At 44.4% G+C, this 19,555-nt stretch overlaps 1 protein-coding gene across 3 annotated transcripts; it reads left to right on the top strand.

Moving 5' to 3' along the window:
- Window positions 1–2,887: 2,887 nt before the first annotated feature.
- Window positions 2,888–19,146, top strand: NOC4L (nucleolar complex associated 4 homolog). Of its 3 annotated transcripts, none has more exons than XM_075898400.2 (15): window positions 2,888–3,195; window positions 3,738–3,877; window positions 4,908–5,014; window positions 5,583–5,690; window positions 5,892–6,041; window positions 6,674–6,773; window positions 7,710–7,744; window positions 7,824–7,874; window positions 8,770–8,881; window positions 9,676–9,736; window positions 10,892–11,002; window positions 12,367–12,530; window positions 13,552–13,634; window positions 15,346–15,459; window positions 17,182–19,146. In XM_075898400.2, exons 3-15 carry the CDS (start codon window positions 4,943–4,945, stop codon window positions 17,296–17,298), a joined length of 1,278 nt encoding a protein of 425 aa, XP_075754515.1. In that variant the 5' UTR covers window positions 2,888–3,195; window positions 3,738–3,877; window positions 4,908–4,942; the 3' UTR covers window positions 17,299–19,146. The 3 variants fall into 3 exon arrangements, with proteins under 3 accessions (XP_075754515.1, XP_075754514.1, XP_089631341.1); XM_075898399.2 differs by having other exon boundaries at window positions 2,890–3,195; window positions 3,738–3,873; XM_089775215.1 differs by having other exon boundaries at window positions 2,890–3,195; window positions 3,685–3,873.
- Window positions 19,147–19,555: the final 409 nt, after the last annotated feature.

Raw genomic sequence — 19,555 nt, 5'->3', positions numbered from 1 at the left:
AAGGTTACTACAACCTGCGTAGAACTTGGAGCTAGTTTTGGACACTCTAGCCCATGCTCCCTTTGAGCCGATGACAACTGTTCCACTTACAATGATGATACTTAAAGTTACATTTCTGCTAGCTATTACTTCTGCTCGCAGAGCTGGAGAGATACCAGCCTTGATGGTGGTTCCACCATACACAATCTTCAGCAACGATAAAGTCACGTTACGTCCACACCCATCCTTTCTTCCAAAGGCCTGCTCAGACTTCCATATAAATGAGCCAGTCGTACTCCCATCTTTCTACCCCAAGCCACACAGGAGCGTTCATGAGACCATGCTTCATTCACTAGATGTGAGAAGATCGCTTGCATTCTATTTTGAAAAGAACTCAGAACTGCTAATTTCACTACCAGAACATAGTAAAGGTCAACCTATCTCATTGCAATGAGTTTCAAACCTTATTATCTGCATTAAAAAGTGCTATGCTATATGCAACGAACCATTACCAGACAGCCCATTCTACCAGGGTTGTAGCAAACCTCTACAGTTTTCCTTACTGGGGTTCCTCTAAAAGATACTTGTAGTGCAGCAATGTGATCCACTAATACTTTCATGAAGCATTATGCAATTTCTCAAACTATCCACTAACACCGCTGTAAAAGCTGCAGTGCTTTTGACTGTGAATAAGCAGTGACTCCGTTACCTGCTGTCCTTATATTAGATGACTGTGTAGCAGTACTCTACAGTGGAGCACCCATGAGGATGCTACTTAAAGAAGAGGAAGTTACCTTGGTGGAGTAACAATGGTTCTTCGAGATGTGTGTCCCCGTGAATGCTCCACTACCTGCCTTTTCCCCACTTCGGAGTCTCTTGTTATATCTTTAAGACACCGGAGCGGACTCGAGTAATTGACGGGAGCCGGACCAAGTGAGATCAAAAGGCACGAATGGTGTGAGGTGCATGCCGTGCATGCACGGTCCGGCTGACCACTGCTCGTGAAAACTCCGATCTGCGGCACCAGGATGACCTGACACCTACAATGGAGCACCCACTGGGGAACGCATCTCGAAGAGCCATCATTACTGCACCACAATGAGTAATTTCCTCTTCTCATAGCCCCTGCCTCGCCCCGCCAAAACTGGTACACCATGCTAATATCGCTATCAGTGGAGGATCTCCTTGACCTCCGTCTTGTCCCGGACCTATTGACACAAGAGCTCAACTAGGGCCTTGTGTAACACCTGAATCCGCAGTCTCTCCATCTCATGGCTGTGAGGCAGGGAGCTCCTCTGCTTTGACCCAGTAAGACCTATCGGGGCAAGTGGAGGAAGTTTTCAGCATGGCCATACAGAAAAGTGGGGACCCCATGCGAGCCCTCATTCCCCTAATCTTAGATTACCTCCTCAACCTCAAGCAGCAGGAGTTGTCCACCTCCTTAGTAAGGGTACACCTGGCAGCCATCACGGCCTTTCACCAAGGGAAAGGAGGGAGCTCCATCTTCACCCATGCCATCAGCAAGTGTTTTCTGAAGGTTTGGATAGGCTCTACCTCCAGATTAGGCAGCCCGTCCCACAGTGGGACCTAAACTTAGTGCTTTGAGGACTTACGCCAGCCCCTCCTTGAGCTGTTGGTTACATGTGTGCTCTCTCACACACACACATCCTGGAAGGTGGCTTTTTTGGTGGATATCACCTCAGAAGTCATCACCATCATCTGAGTTGCGGGCTCTTTCTTCCGAGCCACCGTACATGGTGTTTTCTAAGGATAAATTGACCGTATATCTGCACCCCTAAAGTAGTATCCCTTGTTCCATATGTCCCAGGAGATCTTTCCTGCCGGTTTTCTATCCAAAGCCGGCACTACAGACACTAGATGTTAGGAGGGCTCTAGCCTTTTATTTAGAAAGAACAAGACAGTTTCGTAGGTCTACTCAGCTCTTTTGTCTCGATAGCAGACAAAACAAAGGGCCTCTCAGTGTCAGCTCAGTGCCTGTCCTCATGGATCGTGGCATATATCAGGGTGTGTTATGACCTAAAGAGGAGATCGGTCCCGCCTCTTACAGCCCACTCTACCAGGGCCCAGGCCTTCTCAACGACATTTTTGGCGCAGGTGCCGATCTTAGACATTTGAAGAGTGGCCATATGGTTGTCGGTCCATACTTTTACTAACCATTATGCAACAGGCTAGACAGGATGCTGCTGTTGGCAGAGCAGTGTTGCAGTCTGTTTCCTCTTAGGTGATTCCCAAGCAATACCCGTGGAGGCGGGGTCAGAATCCTAAGTGGAATGGACACGAGCAAGCACTTGAAAAAGAAAAAACGGTTACTTATCTCGTAACTGTTGTTCTTTGAGCTTTATTGCTTATGTCCATTCCAATCCTGTCCATCTCCCCTTGGTCGGAATGTCTGGCAAGGAGGAACTGAGGGCATGAGAGGCCAGTAGGGGATTGCACTGTTATACATGGGAATGGGCTCCCTGGCTGGCTGAACAGGTACTGCTAAGGGTAAAAAGCTTTCAGAACCTGTGCTCAGGGGGTGCACACACCTTAGTGGAATGTACATAAAAAACACATCTTGAAGAACAGTTACTAGGTAAAGTAACCGTTTTTTTCTAATTTGCCTTTACTTTGGGTTTACATTTTGAAGCTTTCTCCACAGCTACAGGCCTAGGAACTTACTTTACAAAACACCAACAACGTTGAAACCACCCCATATTTACTTGACTCCAGGTTGTGGGGCTTTTAAGGAAATCAGTGTAATAAGAAATACAAAAAGCACTAGCAGTGCTGACCCTGTTGCTGGGATAGGGCTGCCAGGAAGTGGAAGATGCTGTCCGGAATGCAAGGGAGCATGCTGCTAGGGGGTGTGGCTAGAGCTGCTGCCGGGGCAGGGTTTGCAGTACAATGGGAATGGGGGGGCTGCCACCAGGCGCGGAGGGTGCACAAGCGTGGGGTGCGGAGTCCAAGGGGAATGGGGGAGTGCACAGGGGCGCTGGATCTGCGCGGCCCTGCCTAAGTTTCGGCTTCCGGGCGGCGCTCCCCCGCCCCAGCTGCCGTGGCTTGCTGCTGCTCCGCCCATCGACACACGTGGGACGGCCCGACATGGCGCTCTCTGGGCACAATGCGGCCGCCGCGCTGGCAGCCAGCCTGGAGTCGGTGCTGCAGAGCCGGGGCGGCGCCAACCGCGTCTTTGAGATCCTGGAGCTATTGCAGGTCAGGGGGTCCGGCCGTGCCGGAGGGGCTGAACTGGGGATCGGGGGGGGTAGTGGTGTAGGGAGGGGTGGAGAAGGGGAGTTCGGTAGCAATGGGGGAGCGGCTAAACTAGGAGTCAGAGGGTGGGTAGCAGTGTGGGGAGGGGTGGACAAGGGGGGGTCTCTAGCAGTGGGAGAGGGGCTGAACTGGGGGTCGTGGTAGCAGTGTGGGGAGAGGTGGTGAAGGGGGGTCGGTAGCAATGGGAGAGGGTATGAGCTGGGGCAACTGAGGAAATCTGGGGGTAGTTGATTATATTGGTTAGGTCAGTGGCAAAGGGAATGGGGGACTGAGGTGGGCTGAGAGTGGGACTAGGAATCACTGATGGCAGGGATATGGCAGGTAGCTTTGCAGACAGCTGTGTGGGGGAAGGGAGCGATCTTGTGGACATGTTTAGTCAGCCCCAGAAGCCCTAATGGGTAGGTTTCCTGTTGTCTCTGTCTCCCCTTCAAGCACCTCTCTCTCTTCCTGTGGACGCACTTGCTGACCTTGTTGCTCAACCCCAGGCGGACAAGGAGGATGTAATCCTTTGCGCCATCCGAACTTGCAGTCGGCTTTTTGGAGCACTCCTGGAGAGGGGGGAACTGTTTGTAGGCCAGCTGCTGGAAGAAGATACCTTTCTCACAGGAAAGACAGTGTCTGGTTGGTTGGTTGGTCTCTGTAGCATTTCTGAAAACCCTGGTCACATGCTTGATACATGTGCATGGCCCAAGTTCCCAACATTATCCTGTGCTAACCTCAGTAATTTGCACTTTCATCAGAGCAGGGTAAAATCTCCCAATACTGATGATGGTAAAAGGGGTCTTCATGTTTAAGTAGGGAATATCTGTATTACAGAGCCTGGCTTAATCCCTGGAAAATGGACCTTTATGTGACTAAAATTGGTCTTTGGCCTAGTGTACACAAGACTTGACTGTAGATGCAGCATACAGTGCAGGAAACACCATTTCCCCGATGCTAGCTATGTCAACACAGATTTGATCAGCAGAACTGTGAAGGTCAGAAAAGTGGCATTTTTCACATGCCTGATTTAATGTAGCATTGCCTAGACCAGTCTTAGAAATGTCATGAATCCAGTGCATTCCCCTAGAGTGGATGCAGTCCTACTACATAGGTATCAGCACTAACGTAACTAAATCATTGTGAAATCAGTACTAGGTATCAGTAAAGTATAAGTCCTAAGTCTTTGTCACCATTTGAAAAGGATGCACTTGTAGCAAAAGCACATGACTTTGAACTAGGTGTTAGGAGAAGTGGGTTCTGTTTGTGGCTCTGCCACAGACTTTCCTGTGCAATCTTGGGCAAGTCACTTCCCCTACCTACACTGTAGCTTGCTCACTAAATGGGGCTAAGTCTTCTTTATATGACAGTGTAGACTGAGGCTTAACATTAATTCATTTTGAAATCCTCAGATGGAAGATGCCAGAGTTTCGTGTTTTACAAATGATAGATTCTAGGCCTAGAGCAGTTGTGGTAACTTGCCCAAGCACACATATTGAGTTAGTTTCTAAATAGATGATGGGATGAGCCTCATAATGCTGTTACCAGCTGTAACCCTTAGATTGCTTCCCTCGGTGATCAGGACTATCAGAAACAACACCAACTTACACAATTTGCTCCATTTCATTTTGTCTTTCAATGTTCAGAAGCCTCTCTCTTTGTATTTTGCCCTTCAGATAATTACAGTGCAGAAGATAAGTACAAAATATGGATGAGGCATCGTTATAATAGTTGTGTCAACTGTTTGGTGGAGCTGATGAGCCATGAGTCTTTTCAGGTCAAGGTAAGCTGTTAGCAAGCAAGGGTGGGACAGTATGTAGTTGGGAAGTTTTTGAGGTGAACACGAGGGAAAATATTTACTTCAGTGGGTGATTCTCCAAATGAATCTTGAATCCGCATCCCAATGTGGCGGATGGAAGAGGGGCACTATGCTGCTGGAAGTGCTGTTTTTTGGATGAGACGTGTAAGCAATATGAAGCCCTGCAACAATTTCTGTGCTGCCTAGTAAACTAATTGTTTGTGTTGTAGCACATTCTTCCTGCTCCATAAAGACTCCTGCCTTCCTCCCTCAAATGTGAACATGAAAGGATGGGGAAGTAGCAGGGGAAGCCTCCAGGCAATGTGTCTGTGCTCTGCCATTCCCTTGGGGACTTTTTCTCCCCATTAGCAGGAGGATGGTGCTGATGCTCCTGCCTTTGGGGAGCAGGAGGTGTGGCTCGAACCCACAATCTCAGGCTTTGTTATATAGCTCAGACCTCTGTTGTTCTCCTATTATCATATCCTAATGAGAGTGACATCTTTAAGAAGTAATGTATATTGCTTTTTTAATCTTTCTTTTGTCTCCTTTAAAGGAATTGTCACTCTTAACACTTATGAAGTTTGTTGAGTTGGAAGGGAAATACCCTTTGGTCAAAGCAGAATGGAAGGGGAGTTTCATTTTCCCTTGTGAGTTTTTAAAAGTGAGTGGCAGAATTTTAAAGTTGTTGGTGTCAACTGTTCTGTGTCATGTACGAAACTTGGACATCGCTCTGTTGATAATTGGATGCTGACTTTCTGATATAACAGAGGTCTGGAGTACCTCTTGGCTACAAAAATATCTTTTACTGTTAGTATATAATGTGTATTGACTTTCTGGTTTCTTTTCCAAAACTCCTTGCTAGTTAGTTGTGGAGAACTTAATCCCTTGTGAAGAGGACTCTTCACTCCTGATTTCACGTTTCCAAGAATACCTAGAGTATGATGATGTTCGGTACTTTGTAATGAAGGCTGTCACTGAAAATATTGGACAAGTCATGCAGAAGACTAAAGAGGTACTTAGAATATTATAGTCAAAGTCTGAATATATCTCCATTTGGAAGAAATAACTTGCATGTGAAGTTACCTGGAATGCCTTACTTGGTTCCAGTGTTAGTGTCCGAGACCTAGAGAGATACATGTGCTCCTTTCCATGCAGTGAGCTCTTTCCTATTTTCTTTTTATGCTAGGTTTGCAGAAAGCTGCACACTAAACATGGACCAAAAGAAATTCTTCTCTGGTTTTGCATAGTCTCTTTACGTGGGTACTGGATTCTGATTTTTCCAAACCTCAGTAATCTGGAGAGCTCAGAGAGAAGGTTTTGATTTTTGCTTCATTCTCTAGTAGGCAAACAGAAGCCTCTCTCTTTGTTTTTTGTTTGTTTGTTTTTCCTAGCAGCAGCCAAGTTTTCCTTTTATGAAACCAAGGTTCATTCAGATCCAGGTTTTATATTAGATAAACCTGAATAATTTAAGAATGGGAGAGTTTGTAAGAATGATTCTGATGTTAATCTGTCTTTGATTCTAACATCCAGAGCTTTGTTTTAATGTGTTGGGTCTTTTTAGTTAAATGCTATAATTGCATGTAAAATGGACTGATGTCCAAGTTACTGATTCTCTATGCATGTGCTTCCTCACCCTCTCTCCAGGTTCTGCTTCCAATTTACCAGCAGAATGTATTTTCCCTCATTTCATCAATTAGCATGCCAAGCAAAGAGAATGAGGTGGTCCATTTTATGGTAAAGCAAGGTTAGTAGACTTTGTTGTGTCAATATTAACTTCATGTGATGGCATATGAAAGAAAACGTAAGAGTGTTTGCTTGTTAGAACTTACCAAAGTAATTAGAATGGCACCAAACATAACAAAATCCAAATTCAGTAAATCAGAATTTAAAATTGAGTATTATACACACTTGTGATCATGCATTGAAGAAAAGACTACAGTCCATTTTTAAGACCACTTTTGAGCTTTTAAGCCTACATTCTCTTTATATCAGAAATGAAAGAAGTTTGTTGCTTTTGTATTTTAGATCAAACTGCAATGACATGAGAAAATCATACTGGCTACATCTAGACTGGCATGATATTCCGGAAATGCTTTTAATGGAAAAGTTTTCCGTTAAAAGCATTTTCAGAACAGAGCGTCTATATTGGCATGGACGCTTTTCCGCAAAAAAGCCCCAATCGCCATTTTCGCGATCGGGGCTTTTTTGAGGAAAATAAATCTGGGCTGTCTACACTGGCCCTTTTGTGCAAAAGTTTTGCGCAAAAGGACTTTTGCCCGAACGGGAGCAGCATAGTATTTCCACAAAAACACTGACAATCTTACATGAGATCGTCAGTGCTTTTGCGGAAATTCAAATGGCCAGTGTAGACAACTGGCAAGTTTTTCCAGAAAAGCGGCTGATTTTCCGGAAAAACTGGCCGGTCTAGACACAACCACTGTGTTTAATTTCTCTCTCTGTTTAAATCTGCACAAGAAAAATTTGATTAGTGCTTTCTGAAGTGAAAAGCTTTTCAAATGTCCACTGCTCCATGTAGATTCAACCTGAAATAAAACTTCACTCGGTTATGCTTGACTAACTGATATTTATTTATTTATTTATTTATTTATTTATTTAAAAGGGTTCGTTTTTTTGGTCATTTCAAGTGAACTATTTGTCTTGCCTTTTTCCCTTAAAATAGCTAACCAAGAAGAATGGAAGGTATTGAAGTTAAAGGTAACACTTCATTCAGCTTGGTAGAATTGAACTTTCTCTTTCTCAGTATGTTTGGCTCAGTGTTTGTTTTCATTTTCAGGAGCATAAACGGGCCTTTGAAAGGATGTGGCTTGGATTTCTTAAACACAAGGTGGGCTGGTGTTCGTTAATTTAATCTAGCCTTATCTAATCCTTGCTGCTCTTCTAGTCCTGGGACTATCTGCAAATTGTCCACGCAGCTCACAACACTTGGCAGTATGAACAGATGTCCTCTAGGACTGGATAAGAGCAGCTGCATTCACTTCTGCTTGTGATTTGGGTTCAGATGCTGAGTTAATGTTGCATTGCACCAACCACCTACTTATAAACCCCTCTTGATATTTTTCATTTCTTTAATATCAGCCTCATGTCACGCTAAAGAGTTAGCCTTGCTATTTGATACCTATACCCTTAAAAGAATGAAAATCAGCTCTCCCTATGGACCTTGTCCTGGCAAGTAACTTCATGGGAGCAGAACTGTGCACAGAATATCATTGATTTCACAGGGGCCTCTATAGGCACAGGATCGGGACCTTTGTCTCTAAACTATGCTAAATCTGTCCAGAACATTACAATTTTCTCCCTTGTCAAACCTTCTATTCGTTAATTAAATTGTTTCTTCTCTCTGAATTGTTCTCTGGAACAGTTGTTTAATGCAGTTCTCAAACTTTTATATTGGTGACCCTTTTCACACAGCAAGCCTCTGAACACAACCCTTTATACATTAATAACACTTATAAATGCTGGAGGTGAATCAGAGTTTGGGGGTAGAGGCTGACATTAGGGATGTGAACAGGTAAGCATACCCCTTAACTGTTGCCCAGTAAGCATCACCTTTTAACTGGTATTTGGGAACAGCTGTACAGGACCAGCAAAGCTCCCCCTCTATATGTTTAAGTGGTTAACCAATTACAGAAATTTTACATCCCTAGCTGACAGCTCACACCCTCCATGTAATAACCTCATGACTTTTCTCGTGGTTTAATATGATGTTTTCTCCTTCACAGCTACCTACCAGCCTTTACAAAAAGGTTCTTGTAATTTTGCATGATTCTATCCTGCCTCACTTGAATGAACCTACTCTCATGATAGACTTCCTGACAGTCGCCTATGACATAGGTGGGTAAAGAAAGAGGATTCTGTGAACCGTGCTACTGCATCTCTCTTTATTGTATGGGTGGACTGGGACGGTAGCATCCCCTCAGACTTTTCTGGGGATGATTTAAAAGAGAAACACATCTGGCTGATTCAATAGAGATGTGTTTACTTTTGGCTGGAAGGAAAGCAGCCTTTCCTTTCACCAGCCTTGGGGAAAGTAGGTGAAACTTCAGGACCCTTGAGAGTGAGGTAAAGAGAAATAAACCAATACCTGTTGGGGGTCTGAAAATAAATATTTTTTTATTCTGGTTCTTTGTACGTAAGAAGATTCTGCTCAGAGCCATAGATCAATCGAAGCGTATATAAAAAAGATCTCCTAAACTAATGCTCTTGTAAAACAAACAAAGCTTCCATCTTGGCTGTGTTCAAATATAAGATGCACATTGTTCCTGCTGAATTGTTAATTCAGAGGAAATCTTTGTCTCCAGACATTGCCCTGGTGTGTGGGTGGGAGGGACAGAATTAGGCCATTGTGCTTGTTTCAGCTCCTTTTTGTGGTCATGTCCTTTAGCAATAGCTAAAATCAGTCCGTAGCAAAAAAAGTTGTTTAAGTAATTTGTGAGTCTCTGGAAACCATTAGTTGAATTTACATCCCTTGAATTTTACAGCCAATCAGTACAGTGGGAGGGGTTCACATAGGTTAATTGCTTTAGTTTCAAGTGCTCTGGATTTTGTGTCCTTAACATTTGCTGCAGAAACCAGCGATGCATTGCCAGCTTTGCTCAATTCTCTTGTACCACTTTGCTCTTTTATAGGTGGAGCAATCAGTCTCCTAGCCTTAAATGGGTTATTTGTTCTGATTCATCAGCATAACCTGTAAGTAAAAAAAAATCTTGTTTAAAGGTGGAAGTGCTTTGTTTGGGAAGAGTTTTGCAATTCTTCCCTTACATATAAAAGATACTGACATCGATTCCCCAGTTTCCTGTGCTCTGTAATTCCCTCATTAAAAAGCTAAGTACTGCACTAGGACCCAGTCCATTGAGTGTTGTGCCCTTTTGATAATTTAGCCCTTAACTTTAAATGCCGAAGCAAAACCTAAACCCATCTGAAAATGAGTGTGAAGCACTTGAAAATCTAGCCCCATTTGTGCAAAATGCTGCAAGATTTGAGGCTGTTATTACAAAATATTGGAGTATATTTTAGTAAGGTGTGTATCACATGCTTCGGAGCTGGTTGTGGTAAGATCTGGGACACGTATCCCAATGTATTGTGAAATAGTACTCATTGTATGGACTTGAGCTGAAAAGATGCCAGTTGTGACTCGATCCCTGAGAGGGGGAGAAAAGGAGATTACCACCTATGTGTGTTGTAGGATGGGGTAAATTTGCTCAGCACTTGTTTTATTGTGTGTTCTCTATGGTTATATATCACTACTTAATAGGCACCAGCCCTTCTGCCAACCACTTCTCATCCCCACCCCCTGCTGCTCCATCAATGAGTTCACTTTGCTTTTTGGAGCTTTTTGTTTCACAACTCCTGTCTTCATCCCTTGGTGACTTATGCCATCTCAGTCCACTTTCCAGTGAACAGGGGTCCCCATTGCAAAACCACCATTACCTTGTCAGCAGTTTCGGCAAAGGGTGAATGGACAGGAAAACTTAACTGCCCTTCCAGAAAAAGGTGAAGATACGTTTGCAGTGGGTGGGAGCTTGCATTGCCTCTGTCAGTGATCTGAAGCCATTGTCATTAATGGGAGTTTTGCTGTTGACTTCAGGGGTTATAGCTGAAGCCAGTGGGAACTCCACATGACACAGCTGGCCATGCACAAAACTCACCAGTTTATTTTACAAGGTGGTGGCTGAGGAGAGGAGCCTCTATCTGGCAACTGAATTATAGGAGGCCAAATGAGGGTGCCCTGGAGAAGGATGGGGTCTAAATGTAGGTTATGAGGAACGCTATATAACTTGGCCACATAGTGACACTGTGCTTCTAAGTCAAGAATTTGCAGTATCTGTTTGCTTTTTCTAACAGGGAATACCCTGACTTCTACAAGAAGCTGTACAGCCTCTTAGATCCTTCCATATACCATGTGAAGTACCGAGCCCGGTTTTTCCATTTAGCCGATTTATTTTTGTCGTCATCGTAAGTGCCAGTTTTGTAATATATGATCGGTTCTTTCCCCCTGCATTTCTATCCAACCCAAGACAGTCCTCGAGCAATTCCCTATGTGTGTCAATAAGTACATTTTGCTATTTCATTTTTGAAGATTTTTCATATGCTTGAATAGGTTAAAAAGGTAAAAATTCAGTTATCTGAAGTCCTTTATGAGCTAACGCTGTTCTGCAAGCTCAGTTTTGCTGCTGTTTTAAACAGGTAACTAGAAACAGTGAGCAAATATATTCTCTCTATGGCTTTAGTAGCAAGTATGCAAGAGTAGCCTACAGAGCACTTTGCAGAATTTCGCAGACCTGCAAAGCCATTGAGAAGTTTCTGGCTTTTCACAGATAGCATCCTCTCTTAATGCTATCCGTTCAGTGTATGGTAGGCAGAAGCTAGATAAACAACCTACTAATTTGAGGCTACATTTCTATTACACTTCAGTAATGCAATAAACCCAGAGCAACATTGTGTGTGACTTACTACTAGAAAATCAGTCTGAATTTCTGTGTTTTAAGATTTTTGCATCTTTTTTGGTGAGTAATATGGTATTGCAAGCAATGCATTTCTGGATGACTTTGTCAAGCATTGCAGGGCATGGATTAAATCAGAAGGCTGAGTAGCTATAATGCAGCATCCTTAATCTTTGCTCCTATGATCCAGATGAAGTGCCTAGATTGGCTGATGGATTCTTTAAAATGGAATTGATTAGTAAAAATAAGGAAAAGTGTCACATACATTTATCTCTCTCACACACAAACAACTTTATTTAAAGAACTTTGTAACTTCCATAAAGTCAAGCACTAACAAATTAGCAAATGCCAGACTTAAGGTTTCCTGTGCAAATTAGCATGTACAAGCTGCAAGTCAGTCTCTGCCAGAAATGTCCATAAAGAGGAGCCACAGATGCAGCTCAAAGATGAGGGGGCCACATAAGAGTTTATTAGTAGGGGTCCTACCAAATTCATGCCCATGAAAAACACATTGCAGAGTGTGAGTATGCTCTTGACCTTGGGATCTGCTCTTGACCATGAAATCTGGCTATTGTAGGGGAGTTGTGGTATTGCTATCTTTCCCTCTGGGCAGCGAGAGAGTGTAACGTGTCATCTTCTCATAGGTGCCTAGCTTGGAAGGCAACACCATTGCCCGCAGCAGTACAGAGCTGAGGGTGGCATGGTGAGGAGGGGGTCATCACTGTTTGCAGGGGCCAGCACTAGCCTTATGAGTGGGTGGCATGAGGAATTGATCAGGATCATGGGGCATCATGATCATAACTAACCCAAAGCCTCTCTAACCCCCAAATGCTGGGTCCCTTGCAAAGGCTTTGACACTTGGATATCTTCCAACAGGCATTTGCCAGCTTACCTGGTGGCAGCATTCATAAAGCGCCTCGCCAGGTTGGCCCTCACTGCTCCTCCCCAGGCTTTGCTGATGGTCATTCCCTTCATCTGCAATCTTTTCCGGAGGCACCCAGCTTGCAAGGTTCTTGTGCACAGACCTGACGGGCCTGAAGGTAACGGGAACAGACAGGGGACTTGCAGTGCTCTATAAGTGTTCACACATGGGCTGATTGGTGAGCTGGGGAAGTGAAATCCTAGCTCCAGGTCCCTTCTTGGGGTTTTATTAACCAAGATTCAGAATATTCTTACTGTCCCTTATTTGTTTGTAGGATGACATAGTCCATCTACTGAAGGTCCCCGATTCTTTCCTGCCAGTTTTTGTTTCTTGCTGGTGTCTTTCTCTTAGTCTTTCTACCCAGTAGAGGCAGAGAGCTCCTGTAGAGTCCTTCCCTGATGGTAGGACTCCCTATCTGCTCTTCTGTCTTAGAGGCAGGATGCCCTGTTTGAGGCTGTCTGCAGTGCCCATGACTAGAGGCAAGTATGTGAACCTGCAATGACAGCTGTGAATGGGCTCAAGGACTAATACATCCACATACCAAATGCCTTGTCTCACTCTGCTAATGGCACTGTACTGACATAATGATACTCGATGTCTGCAGGTATTTTAAGTTGTTTCAATCTATTTCTGGGATGCCCTGGGGCAGACTTTATTGTGCTCAATATAAAGAATGAAACATTTGTTTGGATACGAATAGATAAGCTCGGGCTTTCCTTGGTTCCCAGGATTTCTCCTTCCAAGTTTGGCTTATTAGCCCCCAGTATCTTTATTGCCTTTTCTATGAACTGGTGGTAGATGGTCCTGCACAATGAGTGACAAGATGGGACCATTTGAGACTCTGGTCTTCACTTCAGACCATTTTGACATGTTGCCTCCAATTCCCCCAGTCACCTCCTGTGCTCATGGCAGTGTGCTTCATTCAGCAGAGCAAGCCCTGATTTGGAGTGCGAGCAGCTCTGAGATCTGCCAGGTCATATCATTGTGGGCTTAGTTTTTATCTGCAGGCATGTCAGATGTTTTCTTGTCCCAGAGTAGCTGTGCCTGTTGTTCTCTGCTGCTGCCATGCATCCCTCATGGACTGTGTGTCCCATTCAGGGAGGCTATTAAATATTCCTATTAACATCTCTTTCACTCAGATCTGTCAGAAGATCCATACATTATGGATGAGGAAGAGCCATCTGAAAGCAGGGCTTTGGAGAGCTCCCTCTGGGAGCTGAAGGTAAGTCCTTCAGTAAGAGACTAGTGCAGGACACAGAGACCCCCTCCTACTCTCCACTCCCATTTTTGCTTCCTGCCCATTCTCCTACCACTCCACGCCATGATCTTACAAGGGGAGGAGTCACTTTAAGGAACATCGCTGAAAATCAGATGCCTTCCTGGCCATTGTCTGTCTTGCATTGCAGTAGGAACCAAAAGCAAGAGGCAAATAATTTCACATGCACAAGAGCTGGGCTGTAGTTCTGTGGAGTAAATGACCTGAGTGTTAGTCTGTCTGGCCACGCAGTCAGAAAATCACATTGTTACTTGCGAAGCATAGTGCTGAGAATAGCAAATATTCTCTAGTGAATAAGCAAAACACTAGGGTCAGAGGTAAAAAATGATTCCGCTAAAACCTTGTGGAGTTTAATTCGGATGCATCCAGTTGGGCTCCAAAGAACTGAAAGCCAATAGAAGATAATTAAATTCGAATCCTCTTGTGGGAGTCTCTAGAATCATAGAACACTAGAATTGGAAGGGACCTCGAGAGATCAAGTCCAGTCCCCTGCCCTCAGGCCAGGACCCACTACCGTCTAGACCAGTGTTTCTCAACCTTTTTTTTTTTTAAAAGCTAACAAAAAAAAAAAAAGTACCCCCAGTTTTCAGATACCATTTTTTTTCTATCATTGCAACACATTTGTTTAAACAACTTAATCGTAGCCAGGCGGGTGATGACATTTTTGGGTGTAAAAAGTACAAAAATAAGAGCTATAAAACTTAAAACAAAAATTCAGTTTTCTCCAAATTTGTTGCGTTGATGTACCCCCCCAGACTTCTCTCGAGTAACCCTAAGATACTCATACCATCCCTGATAGACATCTGTCTAACCTGCTGTTAAATATCTCTAGAGATGGAGATTCCACAACATCCCAAGGCAACTTATTCTTATATAATCTTCCAGCTCCTAGGAGATAATCAGTTAGGTTGAACTCCTTTTGTAGATCGCTTTTGGAATTTAGCAATAACAACTATATAGCACTACAATGCATAGAGTAACAGTTTAACATTTTTCTGGGGGTTATAGCACCAGCTAATGATTGAAATATTACCTGCACTAATCATCACAACTTGCACTGCTAGATAGAATATATTTGCTAGCTCTGTCTCTGATGGATTCATAGAAGGAGGAGAATATATTACATTCTACCTCATGGCTGTAATGCTTACCCTGGGACTTTTGCATAAGGGAGGAAGCCTGCACGAAGCTATGTTGTAGAACCGTTTGCAGCCCTTGGCACTGTAATATGCCTCTGGGCAGGGAAGGAGCCAGACCTCAGTTGTGGTGGAGGTAGACAGTGCACTGGAGTTCTCTCCAGTCAGTCTCCGCCTATGCTGCCTAGTGTTCCTACACAGTGTCTCCCTAAATTGTGTCCTAGATTAAGGGGCTGCTAACTGCATGGCACATGTCAAGAGGTTGGATTATGCTGCATCATTGGTAAAATGGGAAGAATAGTAGATCCACCCAATGTTGCTCAGGCGGTAAGGCCCCCGTCTTTCAGGGTATTTTAGTGCCTAATTCCCATGGGCACTTGGCACATCACGTAAATACTTTTGAGGATATAGGCATTAGATTCTTGCAGTGTTAGCTGGTGCAGAGAGTTGCATTCCAGCAGTCAGGGTGGGAAAGCCTAATGAATTTATTATTAAACATACCATTCTTCTTGGTGCTTCAGGCCCTTCAGAGCCACTATCACCCTGATGTGGCCCAAGCAGCTGCTGTTGTGAACCAGTCACTGTCTGAACTAGAAGATGATATATCGGAGCTCCTGGAGCTATCTGCCTATGAGGTAGGTTTGCTCTGGGTGTATGTTAACACTAGTAATAGCTGGGTACTCAGGTTAGGATCAGGTTCTGCAGGGGCGAGCCATGGGCTGCTCAGCTGTGCCACCTCCTGTCCAGGTTGAAGTGGTAGCCAAGCTCTGCAAGGAGCTAAGCTATGATCTGTTTGCCAAATTGGGAGGTTATAGGAGTGAGAGCTGGGAGGCTATGGCAGCAACTGGCTTGATTACTGCAGCCAGTTTGTTGCTTGTTTCATACTAATTTGCCAGCTCTGGTTTGTCCTAGAGAAATCACAGCAGCTAAAATATTCCCCTCCCAGCTTCTTATATTGGAGCATGCTGCTGCAGCCACTGAGAGGCAGAGGAGCCGCCAAGAGTTCTGAGCGCCACATAAGCCCTCTGTTAGGGCTGACAGGGGATTTGTGCTGGGGAGGTGGAATTTTCCCTTCCATGCATTGCTTGATGCTGCCTGTTGACATTGTTCCCTGTTGGTAGGATAAAGGGTGCAGTTGCCTTTAACCTAAGGATGTTAAGGAATAGATGACTAGTCAATTATCCGATAAGCAAATGCTTATTGGATAGTCAAGTCGACTAGTCAATCCTCCCCCCTCCCCACGCCCACCCTTGCTGGCTCTATCAGACAGAGGCAGCAAAAGGCGGGGGGGGGGAGGGGGTACTTCAATTTGGCAACGCCGCACAGAGCCCATACCCTGGTCTCCATGCAGCGCTGCCGCTTTGAAATGCCACCTCAGCATTTCACCACTGCAGCAAAGTTGATCCTGGGTTTCAGCGCGGCATTTGAAATGCTACCGCAGCATTTCAAAGTGGCAGCGCCATGTGAAGCCCGAGATCAGCTGTGGACTCCCTAGCTGACTCCGGGCTCCCTGCAGCATTTCCATGGAACCTGGAGGAAACTGGGGACTCCCCAGCTGATCTTGGGCTCCGTGCAGTGCTGCCACTTTGAAATGCCATGCTGGAGCCCGGGATCAGCTGGGGAGTCCCCAGCTGACACCAGGTTTCATCAAAATGCAGTGCAGAGCCTGGAATCAGTCTCCAGCTGACCCCAGGCTCCACGCGGCATTTCCACGGAACACAGGATCATCTGGGGATTCTCCAGCTGATCCCAGGCTCCAGCTCAGCATTTGAAAGTGTGCAGAGCTCAGCATCAGCTGGGGAGTCCCCAGCTGATCCTGGGTTCTGGGGAAATGCTGCACAGAGCTTGGGATCAGTCCTGGGTTCCGCGTGGCATTTCAAAGCAGCAGTGCCACATGGAACCCAGGGTCAACTCCATGGGGGCTCCATACGGCTGCTGCCACTTTGAAATGCACAAGAGCCCCCACAGGGGACTCTTGTACTTTTCAAAGCTGAGACACTGAGTGCAGCCCGTAGTCCTCAGGACTTCCTGCTGGCCCTGGGCTGCAAATGGAGTTCCAATTTTAAAATGCATATTTCAAAGAAGGAATATGGAAGTGCCTATTGAGTAGTCGAGTAGTCAATGGAAATGTCATCAATTACTCAACTAGTAAATTAATCATTATTTAACATCTTTACTTTAACTCCATCTGCTTGTGCGATGCCGCCTTTTTAAAATGGCTTCCCCCATTGTGACATCACTGAAAAGGCCTAAAGCATTCTTGGCTTTCTTCTTTCCTGCTTTGGGTGTGGGGATAGAAGTCTTACTTGGCATGACTGAGATTTGTATTGCCAAAAAAAACTTTTTTTTTTTAATAGCTTTTTGATAGAGAAATAAAGAAAAAAGCCACCACCGTGCCCCTGGAGTTTGAACACATGAAAGGATTGTTTGGCAAGAAGAACGATCTCTTCGTGGAGCATTTTGCGTTAGAATGATACTGCCTTTTGATAATAAATGGTTCTCTGTGACTGACTGTGGAAGACACAACTAACTGTTTTGGCTATGAAGTTGATAGACTAGGTGAGATGCTCCTGTGGTCTTTGCCAGCTTCTGTAAATGGAATCTTCCTCCTCATTTCCATAACAAATTTCTTGTTTTTCAGTTGCTCCCTTTTGCATTTTATTTTCATCTCCTGCTTGGGGTTAGTAAGAGATTTTCTCTATAGACAGTTAATCCATAATTATTCACTGGTGGGTTCTTGCACCTTCCTATGAAGCATCTGTTGTTGGTTATTGTCATTGATTGGATGCAGGGCTGGATGGACCTGATCAGCCCTGGAAACACATTCATCATGTCTGGCCATCTGTGGAAGCGATGGGTTTGGTAGCCACATCAGCCCATTAAGCCTGAGTCCTGCCCAGGTTTCACTCCTCTTGTAGTGTAGGAGTTGATGCTCTTCTAGTGAATCTCAATAGATGGCTTGTAAATTGGTATCAGGTAATGACACTGTAACCATCATTGTCTGTGTATAGTTGACAAACTTCAGATAGGAATAAACTAATTTAATCCAAGAAGTATTAATAACTTTTACAACTGACTACATCTAATGTGGTGTCAATAGGATCAAATTTTTGCATACATATCAGTCAGTTGGTACAAAGTTGCATTAGAACATTACCACAGGCTTACTGAGACTAAACTCCTGGTTTGATCCTGTGCTGATCTTGGATTTATCTGTGGAATAATGAGTTGGTTAAACATAGTTCCGCTTACACCTTGGAGGAGGAGGATGAGCCAGTGGAAGCCTGAATACCAGTCAGGCTTTAAATAGTACCTTTCCACTGTTTGATGCAGCTAAGTTGAACAGTTTGATAAAGCCCCGGACCTAGATTTCCAGAAGCCATGCCGAAATTTCCTTTGCTGTTGATTTAGGTTTGAATCTTGCAAAATGTTGAGTGTACAGCCAGAAATCCAGCTAAATACATGCTTAATTTTAAGCACAAGAGTAGTCTCTTTTAAATCAGTGGGATCCAATGGTCTTTCACAAATTTCTCCTGTCCAGTTAATTTTTAGCTTTGTCTTTCAGCATTTTGAACATAAAAAATGTGTTCATCCTCTGAAAGAAGCAGGTAAAAGATGGTAGAGACCTGATTTTGGAAAGGGGTGAGAGGACACAAGTAGAAATTCTGCAGAAGTTGGGGCAGAATATATCCTACGACAGTGTCTTCTAACAGTGTCCATCGTTACATGTTCTCCAGGCTATTAAGAGTGGAACACATAACAAATTACCAAGGGCCATCTACAAGCAATTAAATAGACAATTTCTACTAGTGGCTCAGGGAGTTGTTATCCTACTTCCCATAGTGCAGTGCTCAACTTCTCTCCTAGGCTGTTTGCCCTTTGGCACCTCCACTATTTTCAGTTCAGATAAACTTCCAAAAAGTTTGGCTGGGATATTTAAGGGATCTTTAGGGAGGTAGGTGCTGAAGTCTAGTTAAATTTCAGTAAGAACAGGACACCTAACTTCCTTCAGTTCCCTTGGAAGTTCCTGCCTTCGTTATTGCGTCTCTCACAGGACTGTGGTCTCAGCTGGTCTTTTCTCTCTTCTCTGTCTTCTGCTATGAATGGAAGGGTGATGCTGTGGTTGTGACACTAGCCAGTCCCTTGGAAGTCTTGGCGTCAGGCTTCACTTCCTTAGCTGTAAAACGGGAGTGCTAACACAGCCCTACCTCACCGGGATGTTGTGAGGCTCATTAAAGATTATGAGATGCTCAGACATGATAGTTACAGGTGCCATGTAAGGACCTAAGATATTCTTGAATAAACATGAGTTGGATTTTTAACCCGCTGTGCCTTAGTTGTGTTTCCTGAAATGTGTGACCTTTGCTACTCTGCCCTCGTGCTGTTGACCCTGTTAAAATGAGGCCTTCCTGTGGAGTCTGATCTCTGTCACATCCCCTTCCCACCTGACTTTGGTTTGACAGATGTTCACATGAAGATGAGTGAGGCACAGTGGTTTGAATTTTGCTGCACAGTTAATACCAGTTTGCTTCCCATTAATTCTGTGTAAGAAACCTGAAGGTGTGTTATATGCAGAACTTAGTTAAGAGTGGTATGCTGATATAACTGCAAGTGTGGAGCAAAGTTTCCTGTAAGCTGCATGGCTGCGCAAACACAGCTGCTGCATACTTGAAACAGAGGAGCTTTGAGAGCAGGTAAGGAAGGGGAGATAAGGAGGGAATAACTGGCTAG

Source organism: Pelodiscus sinensis, chromosome Z (genome assembly GCF_052426305.1).
Source record: "Pelodiscus sinensis isolate ZL-2025 chromosome Z, ASM5242630v1, whole genome shotgun sequence".
NCBI classification, from domain to species: domain Eukaryota; kingdom Metazoa; phylum Chordata; order Testudines; family Trionychidae; genus Pelodiscus; species Pelodiscus sinensis.
The sequence above is the reverse complement of the archived record's forward strand: the minus strand, read 5'-3'. Positions and strand labels throughout refer to the sequence as shown.